The 21,283-nt window shown below is 46.7% G+C and overlaps 1 protein-coding gene across 1 annotated transcript in view; it reads right to left on the bottom strand.

The window, feature by feature from the left end:
• The window catches only part of LOC146355565 (von Willebrand factor A domain-containing protein 7-like), a 43,690-nt gene extending 38,679 nt beyond the window's left edge, over nucleotides 1-5,011 (bottom strand). Inside the window, exons 1-2 of the mRNA XM_084841002.1 lie at nucleotides 4,675-5,011; nucleotides 1,676-1,798 (exon numbers count right to left, since the gene is read on the bottom strand). Of these exons, the coding sequence (XP_084697128.1) occupies nucleotides 1,676-1,798; nucleotides 4,675-4,927 (376 nt within the window). The 5' untranslated portion in view covers nucleotides 4,928-5,011. The remainder of the gene's footprint in view (nucleotides 1-1,675; nucleotides 1,799-4,674) is intronic.
• Nucleotides 5,012-21,283: the final 16,272 nt, after the last annotated feature.

Raw genomic sequence — 21,283 nt, 5'->3', positions numbered from 1 at the left:
ATTGATAGCACAGAAGAACTTGTTCCTCCCAGTTTCCCCTTCCTTCCCCAAATACTTCATATCTAACATGAGAAACGCCAGGGCAGATCCCAATCCATACAGGAAGGTCTGCCATCTTCCCTGGAATTTTGTCTTCTAATCCAAAGAGGGAGGGGGACTGGCGGTAGGCTTGCCAACTTTTGATTTCAAGTGTGGGGCAAGAGCAGGGCCAACATCAAGGATTGGCACAGTTGGGCAGCTGCCGGGGGCCCACTCCCTGGCAGGGGGCCAGCTGACAAGAGCCATGGCAACCTGCGTGTCCACTTGCCCCTTGCTCTACTTCAGACAGCCTGCTTGATTGTTGCCTCTCTGTCTGGCAAGCAAGCAGGTGGTAGTGAAGAAGAGGAAGAGCAGCAGCAGCAGACAACAACGCAGGTGAGCAGGTAGAGGTCCCTCTGAGGTGCCTTGTTCACGGGCCCTACAAAACCTGGAGCCAGGATAGGCAAGAGTGTTTGGGGGAGAGCCTGGTGGACTCCAGTGGCAGCACAGCTAATTACCAAAGCTAATCGTAGTGCTGGGTGAAGGAGCTCTTGCACATGCCATTTTGCCTTTGGACACGTGGTTGGTGGCAACGCCCAGGAGGGGGTTTCCTGTGTCAGTGCCCCGTATGAGGTGGCATAGTAGTGCTTTTGGTACCACGGAGTGCTTTGCCTATATTTTTCACATTTCATTTCCCTCTGAACTCACTGCTTACACAGTTCCCCACCGCCACCATGTGTACATGCCTGCCAACTCAGGATAACACTTTATGCATCTGATGAAGTGGACTGTTGTCTATGAAAGCTAATGCTATGATGAGCTGGTTAGTCTTAAAGGCACCACAGGACTCCGTGTTGCTTTTGCAGCAACCAGCTAGCACAGCTACCCCTCTGGAAATTGACAAGATGTGTCATCCACTTTCATACAGGGGCCTTCTCTTGATAACACTGCTGTTGTTGCTGTTACTGTCCTTGTTGTTGTTGCTGTTTTTATTGTTGGTTTTTATTGGTATTTTATTGTGTTTGTTTTTATTGCTTTTTAAATGGATGCTGTTGCGTAAGTCACCTTGGGAGGGCTTCAGCCCTGAAAGGTGGCCAAGGAATGTTTTAAATAAATTAAGGGAGCAATCCTATGGCTGCTAGTCAGCGGCTAGACAGCTATAGGATATGTGGTTTTCCAGGAACTGACCTCGGAGCCTGTGCTCCGATGTCGGTTCCCGGAGAACCGACCTTCCCCCCCTTCTGCGCTGCCTCACAGGCAGTGTGGAACGGCCCTGTGCTCCCCGCTCAGAAAAGGAGTGCGGAGCAGCCAAAACGGGGTGTTCTGGGGCGGGGAAGGCGGAAATGCCGGTACAACACATCCTATGTGTCGTCCGGCAGTCTCCTGCCCTGCCCTGCCTTCCTGCTGCTAGACAGCCGAAATCGGCTGTCTAGCTGCAAATGCAAGGCGGGAGAAGCGTGGAGGGAATGATCCCTCCATGCTTCTCCTGCCCTGCATTGGATAGGTGGTCACCTCCAACCAAGTTTGAAGGCGGCTTACTATCCCCATAGGATTGTGCCCTAGATAACTAAATATATTTGTGACTGAGTTTGGCCGCACTCTTAACCCCAAGCATGGCTCCATACGCCTTTCCTAAAAAAGGCACAGTAGCCCTTACTTTTGGCAATCTCTTCGCAGTGGAAGAAGAAGCTGCTGTCCTCTCTGTGGTGGACCTCCACTTGGTTATTCCCACTGACAATTTCCTGAATGGCTTTGACTAGTCGATTGGCAGAGACTTCAGCTGTGTGAGAAAAAAATGGAGAGCTTAGATTGTTAAAGTGATAGAACCCTCAGATCTGCATATATAATTATACAAAAGTGGTCCTGGCATCAAGGAACTTCCACTCTAAAAGTTTGATCATGGAGAAGGGAAGATGGGATGAGCAGGAGAAGAGCCTTGCATGAATTCAGAGCCTTCTAGCAGGATTGAACAATATGCCGCAGTAGTGCGGCCACTCCTGAAGAAGCCCACTCTGGTATTAGACAAATGCTGCCCAGTAGCAAATACCCCTTTTCTAGGGAAGGTACTTGAGAGGGTTGTGGTGAACCAACTGCAGGCCCTCTTGGAGGATACTGATTATCTAGACCCATTTCAGTCTGGGTTTCGTCCTGGTTACGAGACTGAATCAGCCTTGGTCGCCCTGATGGATGACCTTCATCGAGAGAGGGACAGGGGGAGTGCAACCCTGTTAATTCTGCTCCATCTGTCATCGGCTTTTGATACCATTGACCATGGTATCCTCCTGGATCGACTCCATGGGATGGGTATTGGAGGCATTGTGCTACAGTGGTTCCAGTCCTACCTACGGGGCTGATTTCAGAGAGTAACATTGGATGACTATTCCTTGGCCCCTTGGCAATTGAGCTATGGGGTGCCGCAGGGTACCATCCTGTCCCCAATGTTCTTTAACATCTATATGAAGCCGCTGGGAGCAGTCATTAGGGGATTTGGAGCTAAATGCCATCAGTATGCTGATAACACGCAGCTCTATCTCCCTGTGCCATCTGAATCAGGACAGGCTGTGCAAGTCCTGAATCAGTGCCTAGACTCAGTAATGGGCTGGATGAGGGCCAATCAACTGAAGCTGAATCCTGGCAAGACGGAAGCCCTGTGGGTGAGTGGTTCCCGGGTCCGGGAGATAGGCTCATTGCCTGTTCTGGATGGGGTTGCACTCCCTCTGAAAGATCAGGTCCGTAGTCTGGGGGTACTCCTAGATCCATCATTGTCGCTGGAGGCCCAAGTGGTTGCGGTGGCTCGGAGTGCCTTTTGCCAGCTTCGGCTGGTTCGCCAGCTACGGCCTCTCCTGGACAGGGATAGCTTGACCACGGTGGTACAGGCATTAGTAACCTCAAGACTGGATTACTGCAATGTGCTCTATGTGGGGCTGTCCTTAAGGCTGGTCCAGAAGCTGGAGCTAGTGCAGAATGCTGTCGGGAGCTGCTCCTTTTCAGCATGTAACTCCTTTGCTGAGGGAACTGCACTGGCTGCCTATTCACTACCGGGCCAGGTTTAAGGTATTAGTACTAGTGTACAAAGCCCTAAACAACTTGGGTCCAGGATACCTGAGAGAGTGCCTCCTTTCCTACCAACCTGCCTGGTCACTGAGGTCATCAGAGGGCATGTTCCTGGTGGTTCCACATGGACCTATGGCCCGGTTGGAGTCCACCAGGAGAAGAGCCTTCAGTGTGGTGGCCCCCTTCCTGTGGAATTCCCTGCCTTTAGAGGTCAGGCAGGCGCCAACATTGTGTTCCTTCCGGCGCCTCCTGAAGACGTTTTTCTTTCAAGAGGCCTTCCTTGCAGTTGCATGACCAGCCGTGGTTTGTTGAACTCCACTTCATTGGGATTTGTCTTTTTAAAAAAACGTTTTAACTCTTTTAACCATTGTTTTATTCTTTATCATGTTGTTCATCGCTCCGAAATCTTCTGATGAGGAGCGGTATATAAATATTGTAAATAAATAAATAAATAAAAATGCCCAGGTCTTCTCGAAGACTTTAATGGGCTGAGGGTTTACTGGGTTTTAATGGGCAGAGGTGGCTGTAGTGGTGGAGGTGCAGGGCCAACCTAAGACATTTTGCTACCTGAGGCAAAGGACAAGATGGCAGCCTGCCCCCCCCCCCCCATTCCACATACAGAAGCTAACTGACTCTTTCTTCGACACTGGTGACAGAACAGCATCCTCCATCGCACCGGAGGGCAGCAGGATATCTTATGGGGCACAGGGCAGGCTGTGTGACATACACAGCTCTGTCCTCCAATAGCCTGTCACTGCTCTGACCCCCTCATTCCTGCCCCCAGCATCCGCCACCTGTGTGGCTGCCTCACTCAGCCTAATGGCAGGACCAGCTCTGGCTGGAGTTGACAACCAGGACTGTTAGTTCTCTAGCAGGGGTTAATGGGAGAAGGCTCAGGCTCAGAGCCATGACACCCAGGTCCCCTAGGAGGGGCAATGAGGTCTAGTGTGTTAAAGCAGATTAGAGAGATAATGTTAGAGAGCCAATGTAATGTAGCAGTTAGACTGCTGGACTGGGACTCGGGAGATCTGGGCTCTAGTCGCTACTCGACCGTGAAGCTCACTGGGTAACTTTGGGCCAGTCACTGACTCTCAGCTTAATCTACCTCACAGGGTTATCATGAGCATAAAAAATGGAGAGGAGGAGGTGGACCACGTAGGCCGCCTTGGGTTCCTTGCAAGGGGGAAAAAGGCAAGATATAAATGTAATAATAAATAAAAATAAACACATTTCCGGGATTATGGAGTACTGTAGAGCAGGGATGGGAGCATTGCCCTTGAGCATGGGGTTTTGCAAATCCAGGTCTCTTGGTTTCTCTGGGAAGGAAATGGCATCTAACCCTTAGCAGGAGGAAATGCTGAGTGTAGTTTCCTCCAGGAGGACAGTGGGGTCTAGTAGTCACACGTAGCCATGAAAGACAACATAGGAAGCACCTTATTCTCCGAGTCAGAACATTGCTCCATCCAGCCCTGTATTGTTGACACTGACTGGCAGCAGCAGGAGTTTTTCCAACCCTACCTGGAGATGCTGGGGATTGAACATGGAACCTTCTGCATGCAAAGCAGGTGCTCTGTCACTGAGCTATGATCTTTCATCCCCTACCTTTGAAATAGGCCTTGAAGAGCCCAGTAGCATTCAGCGGCGTCATATTTTCTAGCTGCCCTGGGCTCATGGGAGGTTTTCCAGTCAGGGGGTTCCTCTCCATGTACCAGGCCACGGCCTGCAGCACTCCCATTTCCGTGATGTCAGCATCCGTGAAGTCCGACGGAGCAATGCCCCCCGATTCGTGGTTGGGGCGGAATCCACTCACAACCCCCATGCAGAGGAGCAAAGGAAGGACTCTGGGGAGCGGCATGTTTTTTTGTAGCAGAGAGCCGGCGGATGGCAGAGAAAGGCAGGATCCTCGGTTCTGCCTTGCTGTGCCTGCCAGGCTGTCTCTGGAGTGTGTCCTTCGCCCTGCCAGTTAAATAGCTGAGGTGGCACAAGGGAAATCCCCCACTTATTCAGTCCATTTCCTCCTATATCTAGAACTACTAGGCAAAGAATCCAGGAAAGTTTGACTCCCAAACCAAAACCCTGCTTGGCACTTCTCACCGCACTTCTCAGCTAAAGAGGAGATGTCAAGTGAGTCACAGACTGAAGGTATTTCTGTCAGGTATTTCTGACTTTTCTTCTGTCAAGACATCTATGCCCCCCAACACTGCATGACAGGCAGCAGAGCTGGCCCAATACATTTTGGCACTGATGGGAGAGCATCTAATGGTGCCTGTCCCCCCGCCCAAGTCAAGGCCGCCAAATTATTTAGGCACCTGAGGCAGAAACCCCACAAGCAACTCTCCCCCTCCTTGGCAGCAAAAATACAAACATAATAAATGAAGTAACTAACAATCTTCTGCCCTTTCATGGCACCCAAAATCTGCTGCCTGGGGTGGCCATCTCACTCAGTGGTAGGGCTGGCCTGACAGGCAGTCTTTCAGTGGTTTAGCCTTTTCCCTGCAAAGAAATGCAGTAATGTGGGAGGGGGAGCCTGGGCTGGCCCGAGACATTTCGCTGCCTGAGGTGAAACACAAGATGGCGTGCCTCATTCCACCTGCACCATCCAACCAGATTGGCAGTTGAATCTTACTTCAGCAGGCTAGTTTAGGGGGTGCAGGATGAATCTCAGGGGGCTGCTGTCAGAGCATCCGCTGTCTGAGAGGGTCACCTCAGTAATGGAAAGCCGGCCCTGGGGAAAGCTATACCAAATGAATTCCTGTCTATTACGCACTGTGAAATACACAGATGCTTTGTTTGGGGGTTAGTAGGAAGAATAGCATTCTTCCTAATATTCCAATAATTACATATTTGGACAGGTAGCAATTTCAGGTATGCTCTTAATTTACATGCTTTATTCTGAAATCGTTTTATGAGGTTTCAAAGAAATTAGCTTAAAAAATGCAATAGGGCAGTGTGGTGGCTTTGCAGGAGAAATGGGTGGGTGGCACTGGGGAAAAACTGTGCATAGGGCCTACATACAGGAAAGACTGCATACTATTTGCAGGCAGGCAGAAAGTAGGAATGTATGAGAAATTAGTTTCTGTTCGTTTTTGATCAGGATTTACTCAGCTTGTACCTTCTGGACTGAATCTGTATTTGACGTCTGTACATTCCTGAGCTTCCCACCTCCACCCCGGCCCAATGCTTTTGACAGCATTCACATATTTGAAAAATATGCATGAAAAATGCACACAAACACGCTTTAATCAATGGGCGAATAATGAGTACATTTCAAATATGTGCACAGTTGATGCGTACATTTGGGAAAATATGCAGGAAAATATGCACAAATTTTCATGCGAAAAGAAAAGGAAAAAAACCCCTAATGATTGCAGTCTGATATGGACTCAAGATGGAACGAGCTTTGAGGTAGAATTTAGAGAACTTTGACAAACTAGAGTTTTGCTTGTATGCACATTCCTAGCAGGAAGTGGTCGGACAAGGAAGGGAGACAATGTTTATTCAAATAAATAAATAAATAATACAGTTCAGTGGTGCACTTAGGCTATTTTAAATGCTGGACTTAATGGTCTCATGCCCTCCCCACTCTGTAGATGGTATCACTTACTTTGAAATGTGGTAAGCCAGCATTGCTGAATTTGGGGGCCCTCCTACCAATTCGTCTGAGCGGGGCCCTGGACATTTGCCCTGAAGTCCTGCTCTGATGGCACCACTGGTAGGGTTGCAGCATCGTGTTCTGGCCTTCTTAAGGAGACAGTGGGGACCATGAAGCAAAGGCAGGGGCAGTGCTGAATTCTACACATTGCTTTATCTTAATCAGTCTGTTCCTTGCCTGCAGGCCCCCTAGTAACCATTTATAGTATGACGCTGACTGGAACATTGGGGCCTTTTCCCCAGATTTTGCCACATGTCTTCAGATATATGTCCACAACTATGATGATTTGGAGCTTACTTTCTTTTTTATAAAACAGTGGTATAGTCCTCCTAGGACTATTCAACTACAGAAGGCACCTGGAAGGCGATATGTTTGGATGCTTAAGCCGATACTTCCTGCACGTGGATAAAAGTGTGGCCATTTACACATCTCCAAAAAAGAGGAAAAAAGCAGGCTCAGAGTCGCATGAAATCTGCATATGTGAAAGTACTGCATGTATTCAAGTTTATACATAATTATATAATAGAAATAGAACACATCTCTCATAGTGGCGGAGACTGTGATCAGGTGACCTGTGTTCTTGCCAAGTCTGCTGTCCAGGTGAGCAGTTCAAGACCCCTGCTGTTCTCCCTTCTTATGGTTCTTTATCTTTAATCCTGACTTTGACTGGATGGCCCTTCAAACAGAAGACTATCGTTTGTAAAGTAGGATACGTGATCACCCTAGTGGGAAGCTAACATTACAGGAAGAAGGCTAGGATAGAACCAATTCTCTGAATGTTTTTTTTTTTTAATAATTAGGGATGTATGAGAAATTTGTTTCAGTTCATTTGATCAGGATTTTACCCAGTTCGCAACTTCCAAACTGAACATGGACTCAGACACAATCTGCAGTCAAAGTCTGCACATTTCTGAGCTTGCAATGTGATTTGTGTAGGGATGGCGGAGAATTTCTCCCCGAAACTTCGGGGGGCCGAGCGCCAACGTGTTTGGCCCCCCAAACAAGTTTCGGGGAGAAATCCTCCGAACCCGCCCGCACCCCGCAACCCCCCCAGGACGGGACTTACCTTCGCCGAATGTCCCTCCCGGCAGCGGGTCCGGCCGGCGGTTCGGCAGGTGTTCGAGTGGGGCGGGAGCAGCAGCCGGTCTTTCGGGGCAACGCTATTTGCGTTGCCCTTATTTTCGCCGTAGTCTACGTAAATCTTTACGTAGACTACAGCAACCAAATAAGGAACGCGAATGGCGGCTCCCTATGGGGGCCGCCATTAGCGTACGCGCTTTTTTTTTTTTTTTTAATGTCACCCGTGATAGGCTACGTGACGATTGACGTAGCCTATCACGGCTGACTTTGCAAATCTAGCCGTGATAGGCTACGTTAATCGTCATGTAGCCTATCAGGGGGCGTTTTTTTTTTTTTTTTTTAAACTTTCGCGTTCGCGGCCGGGCGAGGCGGGAAGCCTCCTCCCCGGCCTGAATTTCGGCTGGGGCGAGGCGGGAAGCCTCCCCCCCGGCCTGAATTTTGGCTGGGGCGAGGCAGGAAGCCTCCCCCCCCGGCCTGAACTTCGTGGGGGGAGCAGAGAAGCGCCTCCCCCCCACCGCGAACAAGCTTCGGCGAAAGGTAAGGGACTTTCGTCCACCCCTAGATTTGTGGACCAAAAAAATGAGTTCAACAACACACATACATTTGAAAAACATGCATGAAAAAATGCATACAAATACTGTTTAATCAATGGGAGAAGAATGTGTACATTTCAAAAATGCGCACAATTGATGCATACATTGGAAAAATGCGCACTAAAATATACATGGATTTTCATGTGAAAAGAAGAAAACAGAGCTCACAATCTGATGTGGACTCAAGTCAGAATGAGCTTCAAGATGGAATTTGGAGAACTTCAGCTAATGGAGGTTTTGCTGATTTGCACATCCCTATTTCCTATGCACAAGGAGATTTTTGACCTTCCTTCTGTTAGGAACCCTGAGTCTTTACCAGCTGCATGACAACTAGAAATCCAACAGATGCATCATTTTCTAGCATGGAAGTGTCATGATGGGATGAAGCTGTTGAATTTCTGCCTACCAAGAGGTGGTGAAAGTTACAGGAGACCTGCCCCCAAATGATGGTAACAATACCAGTGGCGATATTACTACTGTGCATGAGGTGGATTTATAACTCTTCTTATTTATTTCTCTGGATGCATACACATGAAGAAAAAAATGACAGTCTTATAGGCCCCTTCCAACCCTACTATTCTATGATTCTATAACTTATTTATATAATTTATTTGCATACATGGAGGCTCCAGAGAAACCAGGATTTTTCCAGAAAAAGGCAAGCAAAATGATCAGGGGGCTGGAGCAACTCCCTTATGAAGAAATATGTTACATGAAGAAAGGTTACAACATATTAGACTGACTCTGGCCTCCTTGCACTGGCAGCCTATATGCTTCCAAGCTCAATTCACGGTGCTGGTTTTGACCTATAAAGCCCTACATGGCTTGGGACTGCGATACCTGATGGAGCGCCTCTCCCGATTTGCACTCAGCATCCAAGGTCTTTCTCCAGGTGCCTCTTCCAAGAGAGGTTCGGAAGGCAGCAACAAGAGAGGGGGCCTTCTCAGTGGTGGCCCCCAACTATGGAATGGTCTCCCCAACAGGGCCCACCTGGAACCAACATTGTTATCTTTTTGGTGCCAGGTTAAGGCCTATCTCTTTTCTCAGGCACATGGCAGCATATGATGAGTTTTTAATCAGTCCTGATTAAATTAGATTTAATTAGATTTGCCTTATAGTTATGACTGATTGCTCAATGTTGTTTTTTGATATATATTGTCTTCGTGTATACTATTTGGTTGTGTATTTTATTTAAATGGTTTTAAAACGTGTATATTGTATTTTAATGTTTTTCCTGTAATGTAATGTTTTTAATCTTTGTAAGCTGCCCAGAGAGCCTTAGCTATGGGGCAGTATATAAATGTATAATAATAATAATAATAATAATAATAATAATAATAATAATAATAATTGGGGCATTTGATTTGGAAAAAGGCTAGTAAGGGGAGACATGATAGAGATGTATAAAATGACGCATGATATGGAAAAAATGGAGAGGGAGATGACTCTCACATGAGGCTAGAGCCCAGGGGTCATTCCATGAAGATGAATGGTGGGAGATTTGGGACAGATAAAAGGAAGTACATCGTCATACAACAAATAGTTAAACTATGGATATTAGCTCCCACATAGTGGTGATGATGGCCATTACTAGTTAGAAGGCTGTAGAAAAGGATCAAACAAATTCATGGAGGATAAGGCTATCAGTGGCTGCTAGTCATGATGGCTATATCTCTAGTATCAGAGATGACAGGTCCCTCAAAGCAACTGAACATGAGCGGGGGGGGGGTGCTATTGCCCTCATGTCTTTCTTGTAGGCTTCCCAGAGGCATCTAGTTGACTACTGTAGGAAAGAGGATGCTGGACTAGGAAGGCTTTTGGTCTGATTAGATCCAGCAGGGTTGTTCTTACGTTTCTCTCTACCTGATTTTGATCCTGTCCCTCCCATCTCAAAGAACCAAGAAGGCCCTGGCTCCTGGACTCCCACCACTGGATGTCTCCCCACTCAGGGAACCAAGGAATCCTGTCTCCTCAACCTGCTTTTCCTCCTTCTCCAAATCACTGTGCTCCACCATTCTCTGTCTTCCCTTGTTCCAGCTTGTGTGTGTGTGTGGGGGGGGGGGGTTAGTTGGGGGGACGGGATAATAGAGCTCTTTGAGATGTTATTTGAACCTGTGACTTAGTAAGAATAATTGATACGGCTTCCTGGAACAAGCAGGGGGTGACATCTCTAAAGACAGAAGATAAAACCAAAGTCCGGGAAGATAAAACCCAAGTCCGTCTTACTCAAAGTCTTCCCACCCCACTTCTAGCTTATCTCAGGGAGAGACTGGGCCCAGCACAGCAGTAGTGCCCATGGATGCTTTGTATGCTGAAAGCAAGCCACAGTCTCTTCGCCTCAATATCCACACAGCCTCTCTTGGAAGGATAACCGAGATACTGTATGTGAAGCACTTTGAAGTGCTATATCAATGCTTATTACTACTGTTACTGTTATTGAAGGCCTTTTGCCTCTTAGGTTGTGTGGAAAAAAATGGTGGGTGCGGGGTAAAGGCCTCGTCATAGCTCTGTGGTAGAGTACAAGTATTGCATGCAAAAGGTCCCAGATTCAATATTTGACATCTCCAGGTAGGGCTGGGAAAGACCCTTGTCTGAAAAGACTTTGAGTCCATGTGTAGATTAGGGGTAGGCACCCCACTGTCCTCCAGATGTTTTATTAGACTACGACTCAGCCCTAGCCAGCATGGCCAATGGTACAGGATTATGGGAGTTGTGGTCCCAAATATCTGGAGGGCACCAGGTTGCCTGCCCCCAGTGCAGACATTACTGAGCTAGATGAGAAAATGGTGAAAAGTTGGTAGGTATGAGGAGCAAACCAAACCTTTGTTTACCTAGAGACTATCCTTTCAGACATAGACCAAGCTTTAGATCTGTTCCCTGGATCATCATGCTCCTAGTTACCTTGAAAGCTCATGAAAAGCCCTTTGGTCTTATAAATACCTTGGCCAAAAATGAAGATAAGGGGAAAAAATGCAGATTCATGCAAACTTTCAGCCAAATGAGCTTTAGTGAAAAGGAAGTCGGCAGACTAATGGATTCAAGATTAAATCTGCAAGCTTTTGTGATCCTTTAGGACCCACACCCAGGAGCATCTGAAAGGTGAAATGGATGAACAAGTAAACCTTTACAAGCAAATGATCCAGCGTGCTGAATGGCCACACAGGGCTCTTTTGTTCTGCCAATGTTGCCCTTTCGGTTGGAAATATCCATTGACTTCCTGGAACTTCTTGGCAAGTCTTGCTTTCATGTGATGTATTTGGTAACCTTGAGGCTGCTACTGAACGTGAACCCACTCCAGTTTGAGATGGCATCAGTTTATGTGGTTTAATCCAAGCTTAGGTTCAACTCTGAGAACCATCTTCTGTGCCAAGGTTAAGAAGGAGTCCACGTTTACAAAGTTTCAAGAAGAACCTGGCTCTTAGAATTCAAATTCAGGTATATGAATCTGTGCAAGCTGCTCAGCCAGCCCTCAAACTGAGCATTAGAGATAGGAAGGGGAAAGTTTTGGGCATGGCCAGGTACAAGTTGGAGGGGTCCTTAGCAAAGTGCCCTCCTACTTTGATGGGCCCTGGCAACTAGGGTGGACAAATCTCCCAGTTTCAGGTCCACCCACATTCCCCCCACCCCAAAATGACAAGTTGTTTCCATCATGTTTATGAAGAAATTTGTGGATTTTGTTACGTTCTTATAAAACACACATGAACTGAACAAAATCCTTGCCCATCCCTACCATGTGGTAGGCTGTGGCAGTGCTCTAAACTTGAGCTGGGAGCCATTTTAATTTCTCCCAGATGTAGTGTTTTTTGAGGCATTGTGGAAAATTAATCTGTCAACTCTCAGCTGTCTACTGCTTTTTAAAAGGGAGGGGGCAAAGGGTAGATGAGAATGGTAGGTCCCACTAAAGCCCTGGCAGCAGTCCAAGGATACTAACTGCTGACACCGGGCCTAGTTTTGGGGCGGGCAGAGCAGAAAGCTACCCAGTCAGCCTCCAGTTTGAGCAGTACAGCAAGGGAAGAAGCTTCCCTGTCCTGGTCCCTCTTCTCCCCGTGCTGTCTGAGGGAGTCCCCCTTTTTCCTCATTCATGGGAGGGCCGAATTGACACCTTTGGGACCCATCTCCCCATATTATTTAGTTTGTGTAAATTCGGTCCCATTTAACCTCAGAACCTGCACCAAATGGGTCCGGAGCACCCCAGTGGGTAACCAAGCTAATCCCAACAGACAAACATCACTACAGACAAAAACGTAGATTGAAATCTATTCAAGCTTTTATTTTAGGGAAAATACAAAATAAAGAAAGTTGCATGGTGGTTATATGAGCATTAGAAACTTCTCTACAATTACAGGGAAAGAGAATGCAACAAAAATAGAAAATAAATCAAAAGAATCACAATTGCCAAAGCTGGTACTATGAACTTGGCCAATAAGATAACGGCTTGAGCTTCTAACATTGTTATGACTCCTCTTTCCAACTTACTCCTGTTTACTACTTGCAGTTCAAAGCTAAACAAAAACAATTCAACCTATGTGTTAACCTGCCCGTGGCCTCCTCCTGCTTCTTACTTGAATACAAAACTTATGCTGAAGCATTACTAAGTTCCTCTAAGCATATGAAGAATAGAGATATGAGTTAGAGTGAGCGGAAAACCCAAGACCTGGAAATAATTCCATTTGCCACCTCTGAAGATGGAATTCCAAATCCCCTCATCAGAAATAACCTCCAAGTCTCACGCTGAGAAAGCACTCTAAGTCCTAAACTCAGAAATAATTCTACTTTCAGAAAACATCCTACATTGCAAAGTCTAAGTGTCTAAAGAGGTCCATAGTTACCCAAATCCTTGGGTCTGGTAGTTCTCGGTTCGTATACTGCTGAAGCCTAGCTTGTAGGATTTTGAGCATCACCTTGCTGGCATGTGAAATGAGCGCAATTGTGCGGTCGTTTGAACACTCTTTGGCGTTGCCCTTCTTTGGAATTGGAATGTAAACTGATCATTTCCAGTCTTGCGGCCACTGTTGAGTGTTCCAAATTTGTTGGCATATTGAGTGCAGCACTTTAACAGCATCATCTTCTAGGATTTTAAATAGCTCAGCTGGAATACTGTCATCTCCGCTAGCTTTGTTGTTACTAATGCTTCCTAAGGCCCACTTGACTTCACTCTCAAGGATGTCCGGCTCAAGTTCAGTGACCGCACTATCATGGCTATCAGGGATATTAAGATCTTTCCTGTATAGTTCTTCTGTGTATTCTTGCCACCTCTTCTTAATCTCATCTGCTTCTGTTAGGTCCCTGCCTTCTTTGTCCTTTATCATGCCCGTCTTTGCACAAAATGTTCCCTTGAGATCTCCAATTTTCTTGAAGAGATCTCTAGTCTTTCCCATTCTGTTGTTTTCCTCGATTTCTTTGCATGGTTCATTTAAGAAGGCCTTCTTGTCTCTCCTTGCTGTTCTCTGGAACTCTGCATTCAGTTGGATATATCTTCCCCTTTCTCCCTTGTTTTTCGCTTCCCTTCTTTCCTCATCTACTTGTAAAGCCTCATCAGACAGCCACTTGGTTTTCTTGCATTTCTTTTTCTTTGGGATGGATTGAGTTGCTGCCTCCTGAACAATGTTACGCACCTCCGTCCATAGTTCCTGAGGCACTCTGTCTATCTGGTCTAGTCCCTTAAATCTATTCCTCATCTCCACTGTATATTCATAAGGGATATGATTTAGGTCATACCTGAATGGTTTAGTGGTTTTCCCTATGTTCTTCAATTTAAGCCGAAATTTTGCAACAAGAAGCTCATGATCTGAGCCACAGTCAGCTCCAGGTCTTGTTTTGACTGACTGTATAGAGCTTCTCCATCTTTGGCTGCAAAGGACATAATCAATCTGATTTCGATATTGACCATCTGGTGATGTCCATGTGTAGAGTCGTCTCTTGTGCTGTTGGAAAAGAGTGTTTGCTATGATCAGCGTGTTCTCTTGGCAAAACTCTATTAGCTTTTGTCCTGTTTCATTTTGTACACCAAGGCCATGCCTGCTTGTTATCTCGGTGATTTCGTGACTTCCTACTTTAGCATTCCAATCGCCTATGATGAAGAGGACATCTTTTTTTGGTGTTAGTTCTAGAAGGTGTTGTAGGTCTTCATAGAACCGATCAACCTCAGCTTCTTCGGCCTCAGTGGTTGGGGCATAGACTTGAATTACTGTGATGTTGAATGGTTTGCCTTGGATTCGTACTGAGATCATTCTATCATTTTTAAGATTGTACCCCAGTACTGCTTTTCCCACCCTTTTGTTGACTATGAGTGCTACTCCATTTCTTCTAAGGGATTCTTGTTCACAGTAGTAGATATGATGGTCACCTGAATTAAATTCGCCCATGCTTGTCCATTTGAGTTCGCTGATTCCCAAGATGTCAATGTTCAATCTTGCCATCTCATGTTTGACCACCTCCAGCTTACCTTGATTCATTGATCTGACATTCCAGGTTCCTAAACAATATTGTTCTTTACGGCATCGGATTTTCTTTTCACCACCAGACACATCCACAGCTGAGTGTCCTTTTGGCTTTGGCCCAGCCGCTTCACTCTTTCTGGTGCTACTTGGAAATACCCTCTGCTCTTCCCCAGTAGTATATTGGACACCTTCCGACCTGAGGGGCTCATCTTCCGGCATCATCTCTTTTAGCCTTGTGATACGTTCCATGGGGTTTTCTTGGCAAGAATACTGTAGTGGGTTGCCATTTCCTTCTCCAGTGGACCACATTTTGTCAGAACTCTCTGCCATGATCTGTCCGTCTTGGGTGGCCCTGCACGGCATAGCTTATGGCTTCACTGAGTTACGCAAGCCCCTTCGCCACAACAAGGCAGTGATCCATGAAGGGGATGAGATGAGCAGCCTCCGATAAAAATGGGGTGGATGTGGTTAGAGTATTTGCTGACCATCAGAAGCAAGGTGTCTCATCTATCTCTCACAATTTCATGTGTCTGGGGAACGTGTCTGGCACCATTACAAACAGGTTACTTTGAAATGTCCAAAAATATGACCCAAACTCTGCCATCTGGGCATGTTACCTTGATTGACACATTTCTCTTTGGTATATCTTCTTTGAACTCCAGGTCATCTTTGGCCATTTTTGGTCATATCCGCCCAAACGCCGCCTTCTAGTTGTTGCTCGTGCTCAGGGCTACACTTCCCCACCCAAGAGTCAGGACGTTCTTTTATCAGCGGGTGTACACCACGAGATGTCGAAACAGTACTTTTCCTCCTCTTAATAGGCATCTGAGCATGCTCAGTTCTGTTGTTCATCTCACTTAGACACTCTGCCAGCATGTCGTGGCCTTGAGCAAGCTCTGTGAAGCTGCTTGTAAAGACAGCTGCATTCCCCTCCGCCTTCTTCAAAGACAGTCCTGCAAAATCTCAGAGTCTCAGTTAGTGAAATAACATCATTTAGCATAGAATCAAAGTGCACGGTCTTCTCGCCCAGGGGTCAAGAGTCTGGAATATAAAGCTGGTTACGAGTCTGGGGTCTTCTAGGGGCTCTTCTTGTAGGCCTCCCCTAGATCAAATCAGCCCTCTTTACTCTTTGTTAACCCTTTTAGTACCAGATTAACAGTTTGTAGATTTATTTATTGTATTTGTGAATTGCCTCTTCCATTTAAAAAGTGCTCACCGTGGAGGCACATAAAAAACGCTGATATTCAAACATTTAGTTTACCTTAGCTGACTTCTGTGATTGTCACAGGATAATTGACAGCTTAAGTATGGTTATCTGACAGGTGGTTTTGCCTTTCACCGTCTTTCCCTCAGATGGTTCTTCAGTAGCCCTGTGGTGACATGGGGAGGAGGCAGGAGGACTCAGATCATTTAACTGTTTCTAATGTTTTCTTTCTACATGAGGGCTTAGCACTGCACACAGTGCTTCTTGGGAGGATTTGGGGATTGTTTCTTTTTTATGCAATGGCATAATACATAGCGGTTTGGGGTTGTTGTTTTGCATACCTGGGGAGTCCCTCAAAGGTGCAGAAAATATACCTGTACCTTGTTTGTGGGTAGCCCACATGAGGCCACTAAGTCTGCTAGCAGAGGGAGCTGGGGTGGCCATGTGTCTTTTTTTTTTTTTTTACAGAGGGCCGTCTTCTGTTTGAGGGGCTGCCCAGTCCAAGTCCGGCTTAAAGATAAAAACCCATAAGAGCTGTTGCCCATCAACACTTAGCAGCAGCTGGACAGCAGACTGAACAGGCCGGCCACACAGATCACCTGGTCTCAGTCTTCCACACCCTGGCGAGATGCACTGAATTTCTATTTAAACCATAATAATTCTTTCTAAATTTGCATCTATACATACGAATTAGCATATGCAAAATGTATGCAGCCAGCCATGCCTGCTCTCAGGATACCTGGAATCCTCGGCTGGCATGACCCCCCGCCTCCCGGCCTTTCAAGCAAGGGCCCAGCTGTGGGAGAAACACTGGTGTGGTCTGGGTAGTTCTAAAGCAGCCTTCACTGCAGATTGTTCTTTCGCTGCCTTCTCTGCCACCTGGCAAGGTAACAGGAGGCGGGAGAACCATCATGGAGGCTTGTGTGTGTGTTGCTGCTAGGGACCCCACAGGGGCTCCCAGTGGGAGAGAGAAGGGGACTGCCATGGAGGCCCACAGGTGGGGTACACCACCAAGGAAGTGCTTGGGGTGGTAGTGGAGGGAACATCATGGGTTGTTTATTGTGTTCATTCTCTTTTTCAGTTACATCCTATGCTATCCCCTCTCCTGCCTTTTAAACAGTGGAGGCTGGTGGCTCCAATTTCAGTGGGGCTGACAATCCGCTCTAGGTTTTAATCAGATCTTTAAAGGCGCTCCTTAATGGGTTCAGCACCTTGGATAGCTCCTTTAGCATTCTGGCTGGTTCTGACCGAAAGCCAGAGAGGATTCACAGCTCACTGAAATCAGAACCACCAGCCTCCACTTCTTTTAAACAGATTAAACTTTGATTCAGCCAGCATAGACTGTTATTTAGGGTATAAGTTTGTTATCTTGTTTTTTATATTCAGAATGAAAGAATATATCATAATTCCAAGCGGAATTTTAAAAGTAGTCTCCCCATATTCAAAAGAGGATGTGCTTTTATATCAGGGTGGTGTAGTGGTTAGAGCAGCCTTCCTCAACCTGGTGCCCTGCAGATATTTTGCACGACCCCTCTCAGTATTCTGACCATTGGCCATGTTGGCTGGGGCTGACGGGAGCCAAAGTCCAAAACATCTGGTTGGGGAAGGTTGGGTTGGAATGTTGGACTAGAACTGGGGAGATCAAGGTTCAAATCCCCAATTGGCCATGAAGCTCTCTGAGTGACCTTGGGCCAGTTACAATCTCTTGGGCTAACCTACCTCACAGGGATGTTGCGAAGACAAAATGGCGGAGGCTCCTTGGAGGAAAGTGGGATGAAATGCTGTGAAAAAGGAGATTTTGCAAACATCTTGGATGCTATAGTAAAGAAGCTAAGACCTTTCCATCATGACAGCATGTAATGTAATCCTCCACCACTTTTTTCCTCATACCTGAAATGTCAGATTTGGCTAAGCAAGATTGAGACATGCATATGAAGCGGGCAATATCAAAACTGATGACATGTTTGGCACTCTGAAGGGCTCTGTTCTTGTTGGTTTTGTTTTTTACTGTGTGAAGTACTGGGTACTCCAGCAACACCCTCCATCAATTCTGGCACACTGCTGTTTGCTTCCCCCACCCTTTGCCTGCCCCACCCCTGCTTGATGAACATCTGTCTATTCAGCCTTCTGATGTTGGTGTTCTTGCTGCTTTAATAAACCTAATTTCTTTTACAATGATTCCCTTGTTCTACACTGATTGCTATCTGGTGTATGTATGCATGCCTTGGAGCTTCTTCTTTGCTTCTTTCATTTTCTGGCGTGGAGAGAACTGCACAGGCTACCTCTGTGTGCTCAGTAAACAGAGCATGGAGATGGGGGAAAGGGGGCATTCCTGGTGCAGGGGGAGGAGACTGGGTGGCTTACACCTTTTCCTATCGCCACCCCAGCCTCCTTCCCTCCCCCTCCCTGAAGACTGTGCTAGATGGGCAAAATCGCTGCTCTAGCAAAAATGCAGCACAGGGAGCGTGACGCACCTTCCATTCTGCATTGGATACACATAAGCCTCCGAGTTCGGAGGCTTATGTGTGTACCCAGGGCACAACCCATAGGATTGCACTCTTAGGGTGCAGTCCTATGCAGGTTTAGGCAGAAAAAAGTCCTACACCTCCCAGCATGCCCCAGCCAGCAATGCTGGCTGGGGCATGCTGGGAACTATAGGACATTTTCAGTCTAAAACTGCATAGGATTGTGCCCTTAATGTTTTATCCCTGCTGGTTCTAATGATTCCATTTGCAAACTGGGCAAGCAAATGGCACTATATAGGGAAAACACATTGGAAAATACGTGCAGCTGCCTCTTTGAGATTTGCGTTCCAGACTTTTAACACATTGGGCAGTATCAAAACACTGCCATTCCTCTTATGCTGTTGATGGACCACTAGTGTATGTGACTTCTAGTGGTACACCAATAGCATAAGCTGGCACGACAGGTTGCCCCAGAAAACCCAGTGTATTGGCATACTGCTAGGGGTCAATCATGCTAGTGCTACATCATAAGCTGACTGGCAGAGTTGGATACTGCCCATTCTTCTCGTGTGCTTAGACCTCTAAATTCTCATCAAATATCACTTTCTCTCTTTTCAACACTTTTTTTGGAGGGCGGAGGGCTGATCCAGTTATTGCAACTGGTAGAGTATATACTCTCTGAGTATATATATAAAAACTGAAGAGCAGGGTATTGCCAACTTTGTACTTCAAATAAATGAGTAACTGAAGTTTTTATAGTACACAGAAGCAGGAAGATAAGCTGTGAATGTAAAAGTGGATTTTTCAAAGAAAAAAACAAACAAGGAAGTGGGCTTTGGTAAGGAAGTCACTTGAGGCAGCTACAAGACAAAAGACGTGGCAGAACTCAAGCCAGCAGTCCAATTTCATGTTTCTGAAGTGCCTATTGAATAGATCTGCTGTTTTAAAAAACAAAGAGAGCAAGATGAAAGCAAGCAAGGGGCACGGTTTGGGAGGAAATAGAAACTCTTGCCCCGAGACTTAGAGGCCACAGGTTAGGGATGGCGGAGAATTCCGCCATGGATTTCAGTGAGGCCGAATGCACTGGCATTCAGCCCCCCAAAATCCGTGGTGGAACGGCCTGCCCCCCCCCACAGATTCCCCTCGGGACGAGGCTTACCTGGGGTGGATGTTCCGGATGGTGGTGGGTCCGGCGGCGGCTGGTCTTTCGACCGGCTGCCATGGCCGCCATTTCCATCCTGGTCTTTGTTGTGATAGGCTATGTAAGTCTTTATGTAGCCTATCATGGCAAGCCATCAAACAAAAACAAAAACAAACGGCGTACGCAAATGGCGGCGGCTACGGCGGCCGCCATTTGCGTTCCTTATTTTTTGCCGTTTTAGTCTACGTAAATATTTACATAGACTATTACAGCAAAAAAAAAAGGGGAACGCAAATAGTGTAGTGGGCGCTATTTGCGTTCCTTTCCCCCCCCCCCCCGCCGTTTTAGCCTACGTAAATATTTACATAGGCTAAAATGGCGAAAAATAAGGAACGCAACTGGCGGCCGCCGTAGCCGCCGCCATTTGCGTATGCCGTTGTTGTTGTTGTTTTTTTTGCCCAGCCGTGATAGGCTACATAAAAACTTACATAACCTATCACGGCTGCCTGGCTGGATGCAAATGGCTGCCGCCATTTGCGTCCACACCAGCCAGTCCGCAGCCGGAAATCCAGCTGCGGCCGGCCCTGGCTGGCTGCTCTGCGGTGCCACCGTGGAGCAGAGCCGGCCGGGCAGGATTCCAGGGGGGAGGACCGGATCACCTCCCCCCCCGTCGAGGATTCCGGGGAGAGGGACGGAGCACCCCCCCCACCGCGAACAGAATCCACGAACAGGTAAGTCACTTTCGTACATCCCTACCACAGGTATGACCATCTCTGCAAAAGGCCTCTTGTCTCTTATTGTTAGTGACTACCACAGAACTTCTTGTTATAGCTGATGCAGAGGCTGGGGCTGCACAAGACTCATCTGAGAAAATGGCTTTTGTGGTCCAGAGGTCTGCAGAGGCCTTGTCTCTTGACTGCCTGTGGTTTGCTCTGCTGCGACTTTGCAGACCCTGCTTTTACAGTACTGCTGCTTGAAACAGTCTCTCATACACATACACACACACACACACACACACACACACACACACAGCCTCTCTGAGCATGGGGTGTAGATGGGCTGAAGGACCACTGCTTGGGACTTGGTTGCCCATTGTAGTGAGTGGTATGTATGAATGATTACAGCGTTGCATACTTACCCATAATTGTAACAATAAAATAATATAAGCACAAAGGCCATTCTGTGTGGTTGTGCTGTTAATATCCTCCCCGCTATAAGGTCCCAAATGTCAGGTCTGATCAGGCTGGCACAAGTTAAATTTTGGTAACACAGGGATGTTGTAGCAGCGGATTTCTTGCATCAGCAAGAGTAGGACTAGATGACCTTTGGTATCCCTTGTAATCCTATTGTTATGTAGCATAAATAATACCTATCATTCTATTATATTTTCTCATTGTCTCTCTTTTGAGTTATGCTACACAATGGACAATTTTAACTGTACTGACTGCTTTCAGTCAGTGAACTTCTAAAAAAAAAGATAGATGCTGGGGTTCAAGCTTTCTTTGAAGCCACGAACCTTTGACCTGGAACCTTTGCCCCCTAATCTCAGATGTGTAGAGAGCACTTTGTATAGGATTGGCTTTATTAATCACTTGCAGTTTTTAGGGCTCAGCTGCGGCTCAAAATTAAGCCCTGC

This window comes from Heloderma suspectum, chromosome 2 (genome assembly GCF_057233095.1).
Source record: "Heloderma suspectum isolate Gila_16-S chromosome 2, 16-S_ref, whole genome shotgun sequence".
Taxonomy (NCBI): Eukaryota; Metazoa; Chordata; class Lepidosauria; order Squamata; family Helodermatidae; genus Heloderma; species Heloderma suspectum.
The sequence above is the reverse complement of the archived record's forward strand: the minus strand, read 5'-3'. Positions and strand labels throughout refer to the sequence as shown.